The 20,776-nt window shown below is 37.5% G+C and overlaps 1 protein-coding gene across 1 annotated transcript in view; it reads left to right on the top strand.

Moving 5' to 3' along the window:
• Positions 1-20,776, top strand: part of DDX46 (DEAD-box helicase 46) — a 48,555-nt gene that overhangs the window by 23,946 nt on the left and 3,833 nt on the right. The window contains exons 14-21 of the mRNA XM_040240077.1: positions 1,839-2,003; positions 2,490-2,652; positions 8,081-8,274; positions 10,028-10,165; positions 10,487-10,636; positions 14,128-14,304; positions 16,502-16,720; positions 17,209-17,353. Coding sequence (XP_040096011.1) covers positions 1,839-2,003; positions 2,490-2,652; positions 8,081-8,274; positions 10,028-10,165; positions 10,487-10,636; positions 14,128-14,304; positions 16,502-16,720; positions 17,209-17,353 — 1,351 coding nt within the window. The remainder of the gene's footprint in view (positions 1-1,838; positions 2,004-2,489; positions 2,653-8,080; positions 8,275-10,027; positions 10,166-10,486; positions 10,637-14,127; positions 14,305-16,501; positions 16,721-17,208; positions 17,354-20,776) is intronic.

Here is a 20,776-nt window from a genome sequence, read left to right as displayed (position 1 = left end):
TAGCCTTGACTAGACGGACCTTTGTTGGCAAAGTAATGTCTCTGCTTTTGAATATGCTGTCTAGGTTGGTCATAACTTTTCTTCCAAGGAGTAAGCGTCTTTTAATTTCATGGCTGCAGTCACCATCTGCAGTGATTTTGGAGTCCCCAAAAAAGAAAGTCTGACACTGTTTCCACTGTTTCCCCATCTATTTCCCATGAAGTGATGGGACCAGATGCCATGATCTTCGTTTTCTGAATGTTGAGATTTAGGCCAACTTTTTCACTCTTCACTTTCACTTTCATCAAGAGGCTTTTTAGTTTCTCTTCACTTTTCTGCCATAAGGGTGGCGTCATCTGCATATCTGAAGTTATTAATATTTCTCCCAGCAGTCTTGATTCCAGCTTGTGATTCTTCCAGCCCAGCGTTTCTCATGATGTACTCTGCATATAAGTTAAACAAGCAGGGTGACAGTATATAGCCTTGACGTACTCCTTTTCCTATTTGGAACCAGTCTGTTGTTCCATGTCCATTTCTAACTGCTGCTTTCTGACCTGCATACAGATTTCTCAAGAGACAGGTCAGGTGGTCTGGTATTCCCATCTCTTGAAGAATTTTCCAGTTTATTGTGATCCACATAGTCAAAGGCTTTGGCATAGTCAATAAAGCAGAAATAGATGGTTTTCTGGAACTCTATTGCTTTGTCGATGATCCAGCGGATGTTGGCAATTTGATCTCTGGTTCCTCTGCCTTTTCTAAAACCAGCTTGAACATCAGGAAGTTCACGGTTCACATATTGCTGAAGCCTGGCTTGGAGAATTTTGAGCATTACTTTACTAGTGTGTGAGATGAGTGCAATTGTGCGGTAGTTTGAGCATTCTTTGGCATTGCCTTTCTTTGGATTGGAATGAAAACTGACCTTTTCCAGTCCTGTGGCCACTGCTGAGTTTTCCAAATTTGTTGGCATATTGAGTGCAGCACTTTCACAGCATCATCTTTCAGGATTTGAAATAGCTCAACTGGAATTCATCACCTACACCAGCTTTGTTCGTAGCAATGCTTTCTAAGGCCCACTTGACTTCACATTCCAGGATGTCTGGCTCTAGGTTAGTGCTCATAGCATCATGATTATCTGGGTCGTGAAGATCTTTTTTTTTGACAAGACCTTTACCCTCCCCAATTTCCAGCCACTCACTACTGTTTACCTTGAAACCATCATTAATAATTTTATTCATTCTGTTTTTTTTTTTTCTTGTTTAGGCCATAAGAATCCTATAACTCCCTGTTTTCTCTGGGACTCTTACACACTGACATAATTATTTGGACCTCTTAACAATATTTGCACCTTCCTTATTCTTTTTTTATCCTGTAGCTCTTACAACCATTTGTTACATAATATTTATCCACCATCATTAGACTGTAAGCTCCATAAAGACAAGGTTTTATTGCTTATTCCAAGCACTTAGAACAATGCCTGGCACATAATGGTTGCTCAATAAAAATGGGTTGAGTCGAGGAAGGGAAACAGTAATAGCAGTGAGGAATACGTGCATTGTTTAGTTTGAAGGTCAAGACTACTGAATTTGTTGATGGATTGGGTCTGGAATGAGCAAGAGAGAGAGTAGTTACAGATGGCTCCTAGATTTATGGCATAAAGCTGTTAAGTGACTAGAGTTGCCATTTCTTCAGAAGGGAACACTGAGAGGAGCAAATTTTAAGGTGAAATCAAGGTAATGTTCTAAGATGACAAGTTTAAAAGTCACTGAATAGATGTTCTCAAAAGTTCTTGGTACTTGTTTCCACCATCCTGTGAGTTTGGGAGACTACTCTCACCATATTTATTTGTGATGTTTTCTCAGGTCATGCGCATAGTGGATAATGTTCGCCCTGACAGACAGACAGTTATGTTTTCAGCTACTTTCCCCAGAGCTATGGAAGCCTTGGCTCGGAGAATCCTGAGTAAACCCATTGAAGTGCAGGTTGGAGGCAGAAGTGTAGTTTGCTCGGATGTGGAGCAACAAGTGGTGGGTACAATCCTTAGGAAACCCCCAATTCCCAAATGTTTAGGCAGTGTGTCATCCTTTAGGGATCACTGATCTGTAGGCAGATACTTCCTAAAATCAAATAGTATACATCAACTGCAGCTTTTAACATTTTACCAGATATATTTGAATTTTCTATTCCATGGAACTGTTCATAAAGTTTTCCACCAGAAGTTGTGGGCTGGTAGATAAAATGTCACATACCTGTGTTAATTTGGGTAATAGGATGTGAAGTTAAGAGTCAGAACAGATAATCATCTGTCCACATTTGTAAGCCTCTTAGTCTTTGAAAGTTAATTTTTATTTTTTTGGTCTTAGTGATTTACCAATTAAAGTCAACATTTTCCTACTGTTTCCTAAAGATACAGCAAGATGTCATCTATTTGCCACAAATAAAATGAGTATTTTTATTCATGAAATGTAGTTGGATTTTCAGTCTATTAACGTTATACAATGTGTTGTTTTCAGATTGTGATTGAAGAAGAAAAGAAATTCTTGAAGCTACTTGAACTTCTAGGTCATTATCAGGAATCAGGATCTGTCATTATATTTGTGGATAAGCAGGAACATGCTGATGGTCTTCTGAAAGATTTAATGAGAGCTTCTTACCCTTGCATGTCTCTTCATGGAGGTAACATTTACTGAAATATCTGTAATGGACTTAGGTTGGCCAAGCACTGGACTGTGTATTTCCTTTGTCTCTAACTTAGCAATAATTTTTTTTCTTTTTCTTTTTTTAAACTTTTTATTTTGTATTGGAGTATAGCTGATTAACAAACAATGTTGTGATAGTTTCATGTGAACAGTGAAGGGAATCAGCTATACATATACATGTATCTTTTCTCCCCCAAACTCCCCTCCCATCCAGGCTGCCACATAACATTGAGCAGAGTTCCATGCCCTTGGGGATAGTTAGGGAGTTTGCGATTGACATATACACAGGGCTGTATTTAACGTGGATAACTGGCTAGCACTAAATTTTATATCAGTGTCAGTTTTCATTTCTGACAGTTCTCTGCAGGTAAGCATTATTATTCCATCTCGGTGATGAAGAAACTAAGCCAACAATACATTGGTTTGACCAAATTCCATGACCAGTAATCAGCTAAGGATAAATTGAACTTAAAAGTTTTGATTCATGTTATATTCTTTCCATTGTACCATGCTGCCTAGAGGCTTTTATGATTACCATTGGCGCTTTACTTAATTTCTGTGTAATATCGCCATTGATACATATATGTGGGACTTAGAACACTAAACGCATGGAGCAGAGATAGTTGAGTTAAACCCACTTACCAGGTGTTCTGTAGTATGACTTTGTGACACACCATCCCCGAATTGAGTGGCAACAGTCATTTACTTTGCTTATGAATCTGCAATTTGTGTAGGGCTTAGCACACATATCTAGTCTGTCTTCCATGCTCTGTCTACTGGGATGGCTCAGTTGGGGTTCCATTTCCAATTTGCTGTGTTTAGGCAGCTGACAGGTTGTACTGTCTTTTGACAAACATCTCACTCCTATTGGCAAGGAGTCCTGACTTCCACTTGTGAGTCTCTGTGTGAGGCTGCTTGGCCAGAGGGTAAGAATCAGAAGCTGCCAAGATAGTTCAGGAGGATACCGGGAAGTGGTAGAACTTTTATTTCCACCATGTTCTATAGGTCAAAATAGTCACTAGACTGGCCCACATTCAAGGAGACGGAGGCATAGACTCCATGTCTTCATGGGAAAATGTCATTCAGTATGCAGAGGAGCATGTGGGATGGGACATGCCTACAGGCTCCCATACTAGGCCTCCTGTGGAATGCAGTTAAAAGGACTGAGGATATGTATTTGGTTAACTTTTAATGTTTGAAAATGACTCATTTTGTTTTCCTTTTCTTTTTAATTGGCCTAAATATACATTACATAAAATTTGCCATTTTATCCACTTTCAAGTGTATAACTCATTGGCATTAAGTAGATTTACAGTGTGGTGAAACCATTTCCATTATCTATTTCCAGAAATTTTTCATCATTTCAAGCAGACACTCTGTATCTATTAAGCAACACTCAATTCCCCATGCCTCCCACCCTCCCAACTCCTAGTTACCTGTATTCTACTTTTTATATTTATAAATTTGCCTATTCTGTGTACTTCACTTAAGTGATATTTATCTTTCTGTGCTTGGTGTATTTCACTTAGCATAATATGAGTCTTTAAGCTATACCCACGTTATAGCATGGATCAGAATTTTCTTTCTCTTTTAAGGGAAGAAATATAATATTAAATATTCCAGTATATATATATGATATTTGCTTCATCTATTGATGGACATTTAGGTTGTTTGTACCTTTGGCTTTGTGAATAATACTACTTTGAACAGTGAAATACAAGTATCTGCTTGAATTCCTGTTTTCATTTATTTTGGGTGTGTATCTGGGAGTGAAATGACAGGTCACATAAGTGTACGTTTAACTTTGTGAGGAACCACTAAACTGTTTTACAGGAGCTGCACCATTTTGCATTCTCATTAACAGTACATTAGGGACTCAGTTTATCCACTGACTAGCACTTGTTAGTTTCAGTTTTTTTGATAGTAGCTATGCTAGTAGATGTGAACTGGTATGTCATTTGATTTGCATTCCTCTAATGACCAGTGAGTTTAAGCATCTTTTTATCTGCTTCTTCAGTTCAGTCACTCAGTTGTGTCTGACTCTGCGACCCCATGAATCACAGCACGCCAGGCCTGCCTGTCCATCAGTCAGTTCCCAGAGTTCACTCAGACTCATGTCCATCGAGTTGGTGATGCCATCCAGCCATCCCATCCTCTGTTGTTCCCTTCTCCTGCCCCCAATCCCTCCCAGCATCAGGGTCTTTTCCAATGAGTCATCTCTTCGCATGAGGTGGCCAAAGTATTGGAGTTTCAGCTTTAGCATCAGTCCTTCCAAAGAACACCTAGGACTGATCTCCTTTAGGATGGACTGGTGGGATCTCCTTGCAGTCCAAGGGACTCTCAAGAGTCTTCTCCAACACCACAGTTCAAAAGCATCAATTCTTTGGCACTCAGCTTTCTTCACAGTCCACCTCATACATGACCACTGGAAAAACCATAGCCTTGACTAGACGGACCTTTGCTGGCGAAGTAATGTCTCTGCTTTTGAATATGCTATCTAGGTTGGTCATAACTTTCCTTCCAAGGAGTAAGCATCTTTTAATTTCATGGCTGCAGTCACCATCTGCAGTGATTTTGGAGCCCCCCAAAGTAAAGTCTACACTGTTTCCACTGTTTCCCCATCTATTTCCCATGAAGTGATGGGACCAGATGCCGTGATCTTTTTTTTTTTAATTTTTATCTAGACCCATACTTAAAACTTTCTTGTAATGGGTAACCTCTGAAATCTAAAAGAGGTTTCAGCGGTGATTAACTTCTTTTAGCCAGAGCTGGGCTGGTTGACTTCTGCTTCATGTGTGTATAGTTTAGGTGTCAGATAGTTGGGCAGTGTTTTTATGCACAGTTGGATGTGCCTGCTCTGTTGTTCTTCCTGGGATTTATCCCCTCTTTTGTGGTCCTGAGTTTATCCTAACTTCTTTCTTCTGTTGCTTGTTGTCAGTAAGACCATGACTTCACTACCTGGGCTAGTCAGGGCATGCTCCCAAACAGAAAGTTTAAAATAAGTAAAATCCTATAAACTTAACCAATGCCATTGCATTCTTTCAGATGTAAACTCCCTTCCAGCTTCTGCTTGCTTTTAGTCACTCTCTGGTCCCTTCAGATAGTTTATATTTAGAACTCATAGTTGTTGCCGCAGGATGGTTAATCTAGTAAGATTTCCCCCTGTCTTGGTGGAAATGTGTATTTTTTATAGAAGTAAGAAAACTTTTTGCCTATAATCCCCTTCCTGTAGTTCTGTCTCTTCAGCCAGAATTACTTCCCTGGCTTATGCCTAATTCATTCATAGGCATGTGAAGAAGTGAAGTCAAGTTGCTTATGTCTGACTCTGCTACCCCATGGACTGTAACTTACCAGGCTCCTCTGTCCATGGGATTTTCCAGGCAAGAATACTGGAGTGGGTTGCCATTTTCTTCTCCAGGAGATTTCCCGGCCCAGGGATTGAAGCTGGGTCTCCTGCATTGTCGGCAAACGTTTTACCATCTGAGCCACCAGGAAAGTCATTCATAGGCATGGGAATGACAAATGGCTCTGAAAATATTGTCCTCCCATCCCTGAGGTCTCTGAGATTTTCAGGGTCTTCATGAAGTCAGAAGTATTTCCATAATAGCCCACCAAGTTACTTCCCTTAAGAGTGCACAGGCAACCCGAGCACAGGAAGTTTGAGAAGGGCTCGTTTACACTAAACATTATCACTTCCTGAGACTGAATTAGGCTCATCTTTGGTTTGATATTAGCTCTATTGGTAAAGAATCCGCCTGCAATGCAGGAGACCCTGGTTCGATTCCTGGGTTGAGAAGATATACTGGAGAAGGGATAAGTTACCCACTCCATTATTCTTGGGCTTCCCTTGTGGCTCAGCTGGTAAAGAATCCGCCTGCAATGTGGGAGACCTGCATTCAGTCCCTGGGTTGGGAAGATCCCCTGGAGAAGCGAAAGTCTACCCATTCAAGTGTTCTGGCCTCAAGAATTTCATGAATTGTATAGTCTATGGGGTCGCAAAAAGTTGGACATGACTGAGCGACTTCTCACTTTCACTTTCACATACGTGATTGTTAGTTGGGTGAATAACAAAATTGGGGATATGTTAAAAAGGAAGATGGTTAATGGTTGCTGCTAGTAACTACTAACTCTGTTCCACATAGGAGATACCTTAATCTAAAGGAGAAGTTTTGGTATTTTTAAATTATAAACTTTATGTTATTATTCATTCCATTAATTTTTCTTGTGAGATTTTAGAGGTAGTATTGAGCTGCTAGTTTTTTTGACATAAGATCCAAATACTTTGTATCATTCAGTCTTTGAAGAGTACATTCAAAATTTTAGGTAATATAAATTAATACTGATAATATTTAGATGCTAAATGTTTGATATATGTTAAACATAGGTTTTATATGAAATGTTCCAATATTTCTTGTTGCAAAAATGAATTTCAAGTTTTGAGAATTTATTGCATTCCCTTCTCTGATTACTAGAGATTCCCAGGTATCCCATCATAAGATATATTCGTGGCCTGGACATTTTATTATAGAACATTTTGATATTTTATGTTCTGCTTTGTCACTCATCCTGAGGCTCTTTGAGTAACAAATTTTAAGAGCATTCCAGTCGGGTTCTTTTTAAGCAGTGCACTGTAAATGATAATCACCTAACTATCTGGTTAAGATGCAGAACTTGATTAAGTGTATAGTTTAGCTGTCAGATAGTTGGGCAGTGGAATCTGCAGTAGAATCTGAGACTCTGCATTTCTAACAAGTTCTCATGTGATGCTGCTCCTTGTCTTTGAACAAAACTGTTAGTAGCAAAACTAAATAACCTGTAGGAGAAGTCAAAAGATCTGAATCCTGTCATTATAGGCTGGATGTACCTGCCTTTTTTTGTCCCTTTGCCCTCATAACAGTTGTAGGTTAGGGATTCTAAGATTGGGTTCTGCAGTTGTTAGCTTTATGTACAAGAAAGGGAAGAAAAGAAGGGAAGATTTGGTCTTGCTGTTGAATTTTCTTAGTCTTTTAAAATTTTTATTGAAATACAGTTGTTTTACAATGTTGTGTTTCACGTGTACAGCAAAATGATTCAGTTATATATTATACCTATTCCTTTTTAGATTCTTTTCCATTATATGTTATTACGGAATATTGAGTATAGTTCTCTGTGCTGTACTGTAGATCCTTGTTGGTTATCTATTTTACATATAGTAATGTGTATATTTTAATCCCAAACTATCCATACTCCCCCAACTCTCTCAGCACCCTGCAAATTTTTATTTTCTATGTGGCAGTGGTTGACATATGGTCGGTATAAGTTGGATATGTTCTTTACCCTGTGTTTAGCTTCTTTCTCTGAATGTCAGAGAAAATGGAAAATTTAATTTGAATATGTGGTTTTACAGCTGTTTAATTCATTTGCAGGCATTGATCAATATGACAGAGATAGCATCATAAATGATTTTAAGAATGGGACCTGCAAACTTCTTGTGGCCACATCTGTTGCTGCCCGAGGCCTCGATGTGAAGCATCTGATTCTTGTTGTAAACTATAGCTGCCCCAACCATTATGAGGATTATGTGCACAGAGCAGGACGGACTGGAAGAGCAGGCAACAAAGTAAAAAGAATTGCTTTTAAAGTTGATTTCCATTATGTTAAAATATACGTGTTTCTTTAGGACTTTAAAGTGTAGATAATAGGAGTTACAGGGAATCTTCAGAGTATGGGGGATTAGTTGATGTCATTTATATACATACACACGTCTTAAGTGCTGTTAACATTATCAGATACCTGCCTGTTCTGTATAGGCAGATAGTGTTAACCATTTGTGTCCCCAGAAAGGTATTTTCCCCACCTAAAAATTTCTGTATGTACATTACACATATATAGTTCAAGAGCGTTCATTACTTTTTTAAGAATATGGGATCATAAAATATACTCAGCCCACACCTATCACCCCTGTCCTTAGCCCCATACAAAGGTATATTATTTCTTTTTTTGACACCTGTATTCTGTTGAGTATATAGTTTTAACTCATTGTTTTTGAAAGCAGCAGAATATTCCTTTGTTGGAAGCACTGATGGTGATATATTTGGTATTATAACCATGGGCATTTCCACATACGAAAGCAATAATATTATTAATAGGTTAGGTTATATTTATGGAGTATTTATTAAATGCCCACCACTGTTTTAACTGCTCTAAGTATATCTTGTTTTATTCTCACAAATTCCCTTTAAGGTCAAAAATATTACTGCTTTAAACAGATGAAAAAAGTTGAGGCACACAGACGTTATTTGCCAGATTTACACAGGTCATAAGTAGTAATGGCATTTATTCTTTTAACCTGAGTTATTCTGTGGATTTGGGAGATTTTTTGTGTAGTTAAAATTGTAACCTTTTTGGGTCACATACAGTCTCTGTCACATCCTATGTGTATTTGTGTATACAATCCTAAAAAATGTGATACCACTTTAACTCATGGGCTGTATAAAAGTAGGCCAGGGATCAAATCTGGTGACTAGGTGAAGTGAAGTGAAGCGAAAGTTGCTCAGTCGTGTCTGACTCTTTGCGACCCCATGGACTATACAGTCTATGGAATTCTCCAGGCCGGAATACTGGAGTGGGTAGCCTTTCCCTTGGGGTTGATCCCTGGGTTGAGAAGATCCTCTGGAGAAGGGTAACTAGGTACTCCTGAAATAAAATATTAAGGCTAGTTTTAAAATTTATAACAGTTCACTGGTAGGATAGAACATTTAATGAAGATGGCAGTCTATTGTAGTTTGCTTTTCCTCTGCTTACAACTCTAGTCTTTTCTCTTAGCTGAACCAAAAAACTGTTGGGGACATGTGAATCCTTAGGCATTAGAGAATTGCAGGGAAGTGATGTAGTTGACTTCATTTTTTATTTGAAAACGTATCAGATATACATGTGTGTATATTTTTATATTTTTTAGTTGGTCTTTAAAGAATATGGGATGCTATATTCTAGGAAGTTAATAACAGGTTAGCTGGGGTAGAGGGGTACAGTAGGTAGTAGAAGAAAGGAATGCAAGCAAAAAGGGAAAAATAAGATGTGTTAAAATTAATACTTACAGTGCATTGTACATTTATGTAAAAGTCATCAACTTATGTAATTTCTCTTTATGCATAAAGGAGTTAGAAATTTTCTAACTTATTTTTACAATAAATATTAAACTTAGACATTAAGGAATTTAGTAAGTCTCTATTGTGATCTTTAAAATTCTTTTTAGTGGAGTAGTGGAGTTGTCTTAGAGGGTATATTGGGTGCCTCAGATTTCATCTATTTGTTTTCTAAGGAGGAGTCATCTTGTTAGTGTTTTATAGCACCACCTTTTCATTGTTTACCAGGGCTACGCATACACTTTTATCACAGAAGATCAGGCTCGGTATGCTGGAGACATAATTAAAGCCCTTGAACTGTCAGGGACTGCAGTGCCACCTGATCTAGAGAAACTCTGGAGTGATTTCAAAGATCAACAGAAAGCTGTGAGTTTTTTTTTACATAACTTTTCTTATTTTTATACAATTCACTGTATTCTAAACCTTGAGTATTAATACCAGTAAATCTTGATAGAATTATTTTCATTTCTCTCTTTGGATAGAAAAGGAAAGGAGTGAGAACAAAAATCCTCTCTTCAGCTTAGTATTTTTGTAGTGTACATACAGAGCTCTTGTTTTTTTCTCACATGTAAATAAAATGTTTTTGTTACATTGTCATACCCCACCTTGAAAACTGTTTAATTGTCATAAATTTCTGAACATTAAAGTTTTTATTATGAAATTAACTTTCTTGTTTTTCCTTGAAAGGAAGGGAAAATAATTAAAAAGAGTAGTGGGTTCTCTGGTAAGGGATTCAAGTTTGATGAAACAGAACAAGCTTTGGCTAATGAGAGAAAGAAGTTACAAAAAGCTGCTCTTGGTCTGCAAGATTCAGATGATGAGGATGCTGCGGTTGATGTAAGTATTGTTGTCCTAAAGCCTTATTCTTACGAGTTGAAGCAATTGTTTGTCTTGTACTGGAAGTCTTACCTTAGGTTTGTTTAGGTAGCAAATTACTGGAAACTTTTTGATGGGTGTGCTTCTCAGTATTTTTTTGTGTGTGTACAAATGTATTCACATATGCCAGTATTTTTGTATTTTCATAAAAATGAGGTCATACTGCTTTATAATTTTCTTTACAACAATAGTCCTATATTGAAATCTTCCCTTTTAGGAAATTCACTCTCATGCTGTTTTTTTGGCTACATGTTTCATTATATGAATGTTCTACAGTATAAGCAATTAAATCCCTATTTTTGAATATTTGGAAACAAATACTTGGAATATATATTGTTATTATTTGGAGTATACTGTACTTAATTGCACATCCTTGAACACTTAACCTTGCACATTCATCAGATTAAGTCTTAGGGAAGACTGTTTAAATGTATAAATGGAATTGCTCAGTCCAAGGATATATCCAAATTTGGTCTTAAAACATTGTTAGATTGTTCTCCTGCAAGGTCAGTACCAGCTTGCACTCACACTAACGGTGTTTAAGAGTGCCTGGCTCCCTGTATCTTTAACATCATTGGTATCTTTTACATCATTGTTTGTAAATACTTCACAGTTTGATTATTATAGAACATCCTTATTAATAATTGTTGTTGTTATTTAGTTGCTAAGTTGTGTCCTACTCTTTTGTGACCCCATGGACTGTAGCACACCAGGCTCCTCTCTCCATGGGATTTCCCAGACAAGAATACTGAAGTGGGTTGCCATTTCCTTCACCAGGGGATCTTCCCGTCGCAGGGTTTGATAGAGAACATTTATGGCATGGTACTAAGTTCCATGTCCCGTGCCAGGTGCTTTACAGGGATTATTTCATAGACTTCCTCACAATAGCCAGAGAAGTGGATACTCAAAGCATTCCCTTTTTATAACTGAGGAGACTGAAGCTTAGAAACAAATAATAACCTTTTTAGAGTTGCATAGCTGTTTAAAGCCCATTTTCTTAGCTTACAGCATTGTTTGTAACCTAGTGAAAAGAGACCCTAAGGACTCAGCAAGTTAAGGGTTTCTTGGAGTATGCTGTGGAACCCTAATCCCAGGAGCTTGAGCTTGAGATGTTTTCATTATAAAATACTTTTGGAAAATCTGCTGGTATATTCCACTATTAATGGTATCCTGTCAATGGGTATGAAAAGACATTAATAAAATAATTTATTTTAATTCTGAATTCTTCCAACATATTTGATATTTGATCATATAATTTTTTTTTTAATATACTGCATTAAACCTTGGCTCAGAGCACAATTTAAGAATTCAGGAATTTAATCTTTCAGGAAATGACCATACTGGCTGTTAAGCACAGTCAGGAACCAATGTCTCCTATTAATTCTAGGCCTTTTTTTAACTAGTATACCATATTGGCTTAAAATTCAGTTAAGTCAATGTATTTAGGTCTCTGTTATGATATAATAGATCAGTCCAAAGCTTAGTGGGTTACAATAAACATTTATTACCTACTCTTCCTGAGGGTTAGGAAATCAGGAACAGTGTAGCTAGGTGACTTACTTAAGGTCTTACTTTGGGTCTCATGAGGTTGCAGTCAAGCTGTTGTCCCAGGCTGCAGTTATCAGAAGGCTTCACTGATGCAGGCCCATCTTCTTTCAGAATGGCTCACTGAATTCAGTTGGTGGGATGCCTCTGTTCTTTACTCTGCATTTGTGTTCTTACAACATGGCAGCTGGCTCCCCAGATTGAGTGATCCAAGAGAGAGCAAAGAAGAATCCTTAGTACCTGTTATGACTAATCTCTGAAGTTATATACTGGCTTTTCCACTTTATTTTGTCTATTAGAAGCAAGTCATTAAGTTCAGCTTACATTAAAGGAGAGGCTCCACCTCATGAAGGGAAGAGTATTGAAGAATTTCTGGCTTTGTTTTTAAAACCACTTCAATTTTTTTGTTATTTAAACATTTTTTAAAAATCTCATAATAAAACATATTAATTTTCCCCCTTTTGTTAAAATCTTATTATAATTTTCATTAAAAAATTAGAGCAATAGTAAAATGCTTTGTGCTTAATCACTCAGTCATGTCCCACCCTTTGAGACCCCATGGACTGTAGCCTGCCAGGCTCCTCTGTCCATGGGGATTCTCCATCCAGGCAAGAATACTGAAACAGGTTGCCATGACCTCCTCCAGATCTTCCCAGCCCAGGGATTGATCCCAGGTCTCCCACATTGCAGGCAGATTCTTTACCATCTGAGCCACCGGGGAAGCCTGAATAAGCTTCTACCTGAACAGGGACTTGAACCCTGGAACCTTGAACTGTCAGGTTAAAAGTCTGATGTTCTTCCAACTGAACTATCTGGGCACTCAATAGATTAGAATAATTTATTAAATTAAAAATTAATTAAAAGATCAGAGCAATACTAAAATAAATAAAGTCAAAAGTAAAGTTATCCCTGTTACCTAACACTGTGTGCATTCCCCATTCCTAATTTTGTGCATTTGTTTTGGATTTTAATGTCATGTATGCTGTTTAAAGTGTTAACTAAATTAAACATTAGTTTGAAAGTAGTTGATAGCTCAAAGACCTTATTAGATAACAAATGCTTTAAAAAGAAGGTGAGTTGTCTGTTTCCATTTCAGTAAAAGTTCTTTCTAAATTAACCAAGTTAATTTTAAACCCTGAAAAAGTTTTTCTTCTCATTTGGGATTTGAAATATTAGCCTAATTCCTGCATATGAAGGGATTTGCATTCTTTACTTGGTAGAGTTAGTACTCATTTTGGGGCAAAAGACATTTTTAAAAGGAAATGCTAATAGCTTATGAGATACAAGTGGCTAACCTGAGGATTACATGGTGGCAGTAGGACTCATGTGACTCCTGGAGAGCCAGGATTGTCAGCATTGCTCTTGATTTCATGGGGAAACCCACCTTCATGTCTTTCCTTCCTGGGTTCAAAGAAATAAAACAATAAAGTTTTTTCTCCCTGATTGTCTTAGCCAGTTTTTTATGGTAAACCCAGTTGCTTTTTGGAGTTGGAAAGAATTTTAGGAGCCCTGCCTTGAGAATTTGTTGTATCATTTCCCTTGGTAACCATTGGCTGTATTTTTAGTTGTCCACTGATCTTGAGTTATTGCCCTTCTTCCAGCCTCTTTGATTGCAGTGTACATAATTTGGCCTCAAGGCCTGGGCCCCAGAGCAACTTGGCTGCATCCAATTGGCTGCTCTGTCTTGACAGCCCGTGTTCTTCATTTACTGAATTGGGATGTATTTTTTGTACTACTCAGGAGTCTGCTGAAGTGGTTCTTGCAGCACTGTATCTCTGTTACTTTCCTTCCTTCCTCCTTCCCCTTCCCCCACCTGTCCCCTTCTTCTTACCCCTCCCCTCCCTCTCACCCTCTCTAAATTGGTATTTTTAATTAGATTTTTACTAATCTTTTTTTTTATTGTTTAGATTGATGAGCAAATTGAAAGCATGTTTAATTCAAAGAAGAGAGTGAAGGATATGGCAGCTCCTGGAACATCTAGTGTTCCTGCTCCCACTGCAGGAAATGCTGAGAAACTGGAAATTGCAAAGAGATTGGCTCTTAGAATCAATGCTCAGAAGAATTTGGGCATTGAGTCTCAGGTATTAAGTAATTCGTTCCGAGTCTTAGTACTTTTTGTAAGTTATTTGATTTAAATGCTTTTTAGATTATATCAGCACAAGTGAACAAGAAGTTGTTTTAGATTTTGAGGTAATAAGCATTTAATTATTGACCTCGGTTGATTTCTCTAGCATGGTTAACTGAGGTCTTAATGCCTATTCTGGAAGGCCTGTTAACCATAGATAATTTTATAAAATAGTATTCTGAGTGACCTTACCAAAATCCTAAAGAAAGAACTCATTTTCTCTCTTACTCTGTGTTTACTGGTGGGTTATTGAGCAAACAAACAATGTTGTGGAAGTACAAACACCCAGTTATATAACTCAAACTAACATGAGTTTAGACAATGGGAAACTGTTAAATATTTTACTTGCCATCTTTCTCTTGGGAGTTTTTTGATTAACTTCATTTTTTTTTGTAGTTGATTTACAATGTTATGTTAGTTTCTTTTGTACAACCAAGTGATTCAGTTACACACACATGCACACACGCGCACACAGACACACACATTTATATGTATTCTTTTCTTTTTTTTAAACTTTTTATTTTCTATTGGGATATAGCCAGTTAACAAACAATGTTATGATACTTTCAGGTGAACAGCAAAGAGATTCAGCCATATATATACATGTATCCATTCTCCCCCAAATTTCCCTTCCATCCAGGCTGCCACATAACATTGAGCTGAATTCCATGTGCTTTACAGTATGTCCTTGTTGGCTATCCATTTTAAATACAGCAGTGTGTACATGTCCATCCCAAACTCCCTAACTATCCCTCCTCCTCTTCCCCCCTGCAGCTATAAGTTCATCCTCAGAAGTCTGTGAGTCTGTTTCTGTTGTATAAGTTCATTCATTTGTATCTTTTCTTTCTAGATTCTACATTAAGGGATATCATAGGGTATTTCTCCTCTGTTTGACTGACTTCACTCAACATGATACTCTAGGTCCATCCATGTTCCTGCAGATTGCATTATTTCATTCTTTTTAATGGCTGAGTAATATTCCATTGTACATATGTACCACAGCTTCTTTATCCATTCCTCTCTTGATGGTTAGGTTACTTCCATGTCTTGGCTATTGTAAAATGTGCTGCAGTGAATATTGGGCTGCATATATCTTTTCTGATCATGTTTTTCTCTGGAAATACGCCTAGGAGTTGGATTGTAGGGTTATGGTAGCTATGTTTTTAGTTTTTTAAGGAACCTCCTACTATTCTTCATAGTGGCTGTACCAGTTTACATGCACACCAACAATGTAGGAGGGTTCCCTTCTCCCACATTTTGTTTAACTCTCTCCAGCATTTTAACTGAATTTTTAATCAAGGTTAAATTTTCATAGCATTCCCAAAGAACAGTTTGTTAATGTTGACAGTGTTTTTAAGATTTTGAGTGGTTGAGGACCTGCGTGGCCCTGTGTCCAGTAGTTGTATACAGGTTCAGGTCTGCAGTGCTGAGTGGAATGACCAAGCTAGAGGCCAGTGGACTGACGTGATGAGGCAGCCACAGTCAAGGCTCGGAGCCTTGGGTCTTTGAATCCTTTTTAACCAGTGAACTACTATGAAGTATTTACTCAAGCCTGTGCCTCTTGTGAAAGCAGATGCAGCACCTCACCTAATATTCTCTTGTATTATTGTTACTAGTAACTCCTGTGAAATCATATGGCTGTAACTTTTCACTGTTGTTGGAAGAGCTTGAGATGTGAGTCATGTGTTTCCCACAGAATTATCTCTGTATTAGGTACATAGTAAAATTAATTTCAAATGTAAAAAAAGAGTATGTTGTGTAAAGACATTTACTATAATTTATAGAATGTTGGGTTTGTCCATGAGGGGAAGAGGAGTTCAGTGGTAGTAGTAGGGAAACATACTGATTCAGAGGAAACCCATAATAGCCACAAGGTATGTAAATGATTTTAGAAGTATTATACTATAATTTATATCAAGAGTTACCTAATGATCTATGGCTCAGTAGAATTTTTTAATATAGAGTTGGGTATCAAGTAAGGCAGATATATTAAACTCTCTGTTATAAATATATGCTGTTAAATTGCCCTGTGGGTCAGACTCTACATAAGAAAGATGCTTTTAGTTAGTGCTTTCCAGAGAAGAGTTTGTGGTGGGATCTTTGGTCTTGTCTCTGCCCTCATTTGAGATTTGACTGTAGGTCTTCTTTAACTGCAGGATGTAATGCAACAGGCCACCAATGCCATTCTCAGAGGTGGCACCATCCTGGCTCCCACTGTATCTGCAAAAACCATTGCAGAGCAGCTTGCTGAAAAGATAAATGCCAAGCTCAACTATGTGCCTTTGGAGAAACAAGAAGAGGAGAGACAGGATGGTGGACAGAATGAATCTTTTAAGAGATATGAGGAAGAATTAGAGATCAATGACTTCCCACAGGCAAGTAGCAGATTTAAACTTTTTAATTGAGTAGAAACCCTATTTTTAGGAGTGAAAATACCTTATTTAAAACCTATAAAGGGGCTTCCCTGATGGTCTAGTGGTTAGCAGTCTGCCTTCCAATGCAGGAAATAGGGGTTTGATCCCTGGTCAGGGAACTAAGATTCCACATTCTCTGGGGTACGTAAGCCCTCAGGCTGCAGCTAAGACCTGACACAGTCAAGTAAATAGATAAATAAAAAGAAAAAACCATGAACATTTTAATGGCTGCTTTACTTTTTATCTGGATGGGGAGACAACACTGGAAATTTCATTTTTATGATTACATTCTAGGTACATTAGAATCTAAATGAATTTATGATGAAGGTGTTGATTAAAATTTTAATATTGATAATAACATGATTTAGCTAACCTATTCTTTTAGGACCTCAGGTTTTTTTATCCTGTTGTAAAGAGATTTCTTCTCCCCCAACTCTTTTCTTTCCTAGACTGCTAGGTGGAAAGTTACCTCTAAGGAAGCTCTGCAGAGAATCAGTGAATATTCTGAGGCTGCAATTACAATCAGAGGAACATACTTCCCACCTGGCAAAGAGCCCAAGGAAGGAGAGCGGAAAATTTACTTGGCAATTGAAAGTATGTACTGTTGGTTCAGTTTCCATCTTGAGTTTGATCAAAGTTGATAATAGATGTAATAGACCCAGAGAGAATATGAGATCAGTTCTAGAGAGGACTGAAAATAAGGAACACCTGTTAAAAAGCTTCACCTATCATTTGTGGTCTTTATTTAGAAGTTTAGTATATATAGAGGTGAGTGATCTTTGTTGGGGACTCTCATTTTTGACAATTTGGTCAAATTTGGAAAATGACTAAAAGAACACATATATTTTGGAGACTAGTCCATTAAGTCCAGTAAGTAGAACATTCTGGCCAAAGTTAAGGTTAGAAAGTAAATCAACTATATTAATCCCCTTAATGCTTGTTTACCCAAGCAGATATTGCCTCTAATTTTATGCCTATAAATTCATACATGCCATTTTTAGAAAAACAAGACAATTAATACCACAGCTCAAAGGCTATAACTAATGTGTTATCTAAGAGTGATCAGGTGTGCTTTTTAACCTTATTTCATACATTCATAAATGAATTCAAAAGACAGTTTCTATTTTGATTTTTTTCCTAATGTATTATCTATAACATAGTAGGACAACTTATCTCCTTTCTTTTATATTTAATTTTAACATCTTTATAAGATTTTTAAGAATAGACCAGCCACAGCTTCATTTCACTTATTTCATGAACTAAATGTTTATTGAATACTGGTGTGGGAGCTGTGAAGTAGCTTAATACCACGTGTCATATAAATCTAGAGTCTGCCTACCTCCTGCTTAGATGGCTACAATGACGCTACCCCCACGCCCTCTACGATCTCAAACACCGGCCTAGTCCACTGAATCATACATACACACAATACCTTTTAAAATTAATAATGATGAATTGCAGTAAAGGTATAAAACTCAGATACAGCCTGTATGTTTTCCATGTTATTGATAATCTACCGTTACTATACAGAAGAGCCATACATATTTCAACTGATGTACAAAGAAAGTGGGTCCAGAACTAGACAAATTGCATTTTTTGGTTTGTGATTGTGACTTTGAGAAACTGGATCATGTGTATTGATATTTCAGGTCAGGTTTTTAAACAGTACCCTTTTATATATCCTGAAGGACTTTTGCCCTGCCAGTGACTCAGTGTGGTTTTGAATCATGTGACACTGTCCCTTATTGCAAGGTAAAATGGGGATTGCTGGCGTCTTGATGTTCAAGGAGAAGAAATTACATTGACATCTTTTCTGTGCTTGGAACTAGACAGCTCTCTCTCACTATTGTATTATTAGGCCATACAAGATGTCATTCAGTGAAATCTGATGATAAAACCTTGGTAAACATGGAGTCATCCTTTTTTATTCAGCTTGAATATGATAGGTGTCATTTAAGCAAAACCAGTATTTTATTTTTTTGTAATAACATACAATATTTTAAGTATCTCTAAGATTTCAAAATCAGTATTTTAAGTTACATTGTTTTAAAGAGGTAAATCAGAGAGATTGTTTTTTGCTTTGAAAAAGATTCCTCTGTAATTTATTAATTTAAAGGTAATTGTGCTTATTTAATGTAGTATAATTAATGTATGCCAGGTTTAATTTGTATATAACTTTACCAGAACACATCTACTGTACTACCAAATGAAGTGAAATGAGAAGCCCTTGGCCTCTGCCAGCTTTTCTGTCTACGTACAATGGTTCTGGGTGCTTTCCACTGTGAACTTGTACTTAGAAAGTAACATCTAATTTTTAAAATCTAAGCAGGTATTTCCCTCTCAATAACAGGATAACGTTATTAAGAGTGAATCTTGAGAATTCTAGAGACATAAAGATGCTAAATAAGGGCTGGAGATTGGTAATTAAAATGATCTAAAGTTTTGAGAATTTTCATAGATGATTAGGTTTAAATGATCTTTTAGTTTTTGAAACTCCAACCAAATCGACTGAACGCTAATGGGATGAAAACAGGTGTTGCAAGGAGCCTAGTGTCATCTGTTTCTAGTTCTGTAATTGGAGGGACCCCACTGCCTGGCTCCTTAGAGGCTCAGTGTGGCTCAGCAGCTCCAGGCCTCCCACCAGGCAGTGGGAAGGAGAACAGGAAGGACCTACATGCCTAGCCTGCCTGTATAATTTATAGCCTGTTTTGTGACCCTCTCTTTTTACTGGTGGAGAATCCCTTAAAAGCAGCCAGAGTTGTTTTGGGACCAATGAAAGGAAATGCCTCTTTTTTTGACAGCTTATAAACATATGTAACCCATTACCTAAAGAAGCTGTATAAGTCGAAAATTTAAACCAGTCCAAATGGTCAGGTTCTAACTAACACAGGAAAATCGCTCTTCTGCTTTGAGCTGGGTGAGAGTATCGTTTTCCTTCTTTTTAAAACAGCACAGAGCGTCAAGCTACACACCAACTCATGCCAAGTAGACTATTTTCCTTCTCAGTTTTGGTTTTTTTTATACTTTTCATTCTGACTCAGCTCTTGATTCTACCCTTGGCTTCACATGCATCCACCTGTCTTCCCTTCCAGCACCCACAGCTTTAAAATGTTGTGGTCAATGGCTGGTGGAGGTATGGGGCTTAGATTAGATTAGATATGTTGCTGTAACTTCATAGCCATAAGCATGTCTCTTTTCTTCCTGTTGTTAAACTGTTTCTTCTCCCTCCTCCTTCTCCTCATCCTCTGTTTTCCTCCTCCTCTCCCCCCAGCTCCTCCCTTTCTCCTTCTCTGTCCTCCTTGGGTTTGAAAAAGTTAATCATATCTAATAAGGGGGAGAATTTTCCCATTTCTTGTGAATCGTTTTCCATATTTGATTTTTCTTATAAAAATAATAAAACCATAGTTCTCTACATTACAACCCCAGTTCTTTTTTCTTTGACATTCTCTCACTCCTACTTGATCTCTGGTCTACTTCTTTGGTCCAGCGCGTTTCCTTTTATAGGTGTGCGCCGAGTTCCCGCTCTAGACTTGCCTACCTCCTGGCATTATCCCCTGCCTTCAAATCCTTCCACACCTATTCTTGATGGAGCTCTAATCTCCATTTCCTCTACTTCTGCACCTTGTTTCCATTGGTCTTACTGACGTTTCTAACTTGGTGTGTCCCATGAGCACCTCTGCTACAATGATGTCAATTAACTGCCATCACTGCTAATAATAACACCTGCTCTTCCTCTTGGGTTCAGTATCTCCTTTATTACATTTTAGTTTCTTTACTTGTGACTCAGCCCTTAGCATCTTACTTTGTTCTTCTTCACTGTTCACATCTAATAAAAATATTTTGTACATTCTACCTCAAAACTGTGCTTTCATGATGGTATGAACACAATCTTCTGAGAGCACTGAGGGAAGAAACACTTAACACCACCTGGAGAAGTTAGGGAAAGATTCTTGGAAGAAATGATATTTAAAAGTTCCTCTGATAAGACTACTTCCTAATCTACTCATCTTGCTGTAA

Source organism: Oryx dammah, unplaced genomic scaffold, assembly GCF_014754425.2.
Source record: "Oryx dammah isolate SB20612 unplaced genomic scaffold, SCBI_Odam_1.1 HiC_scaffold_5, whole genome shotgun sequence".
Classification (NCBI taxonomy): Eukaryota; Metazoa; Chordata; class Mammalia; order Artiodactyla; family Bovidae; genus Oryx; species Oryx dammah.
The sequence above is the reverse complement of the archived record's forward strand: the minus strand, read 5'-3'. Positions and strand labels throughout refer to the sequence as shown.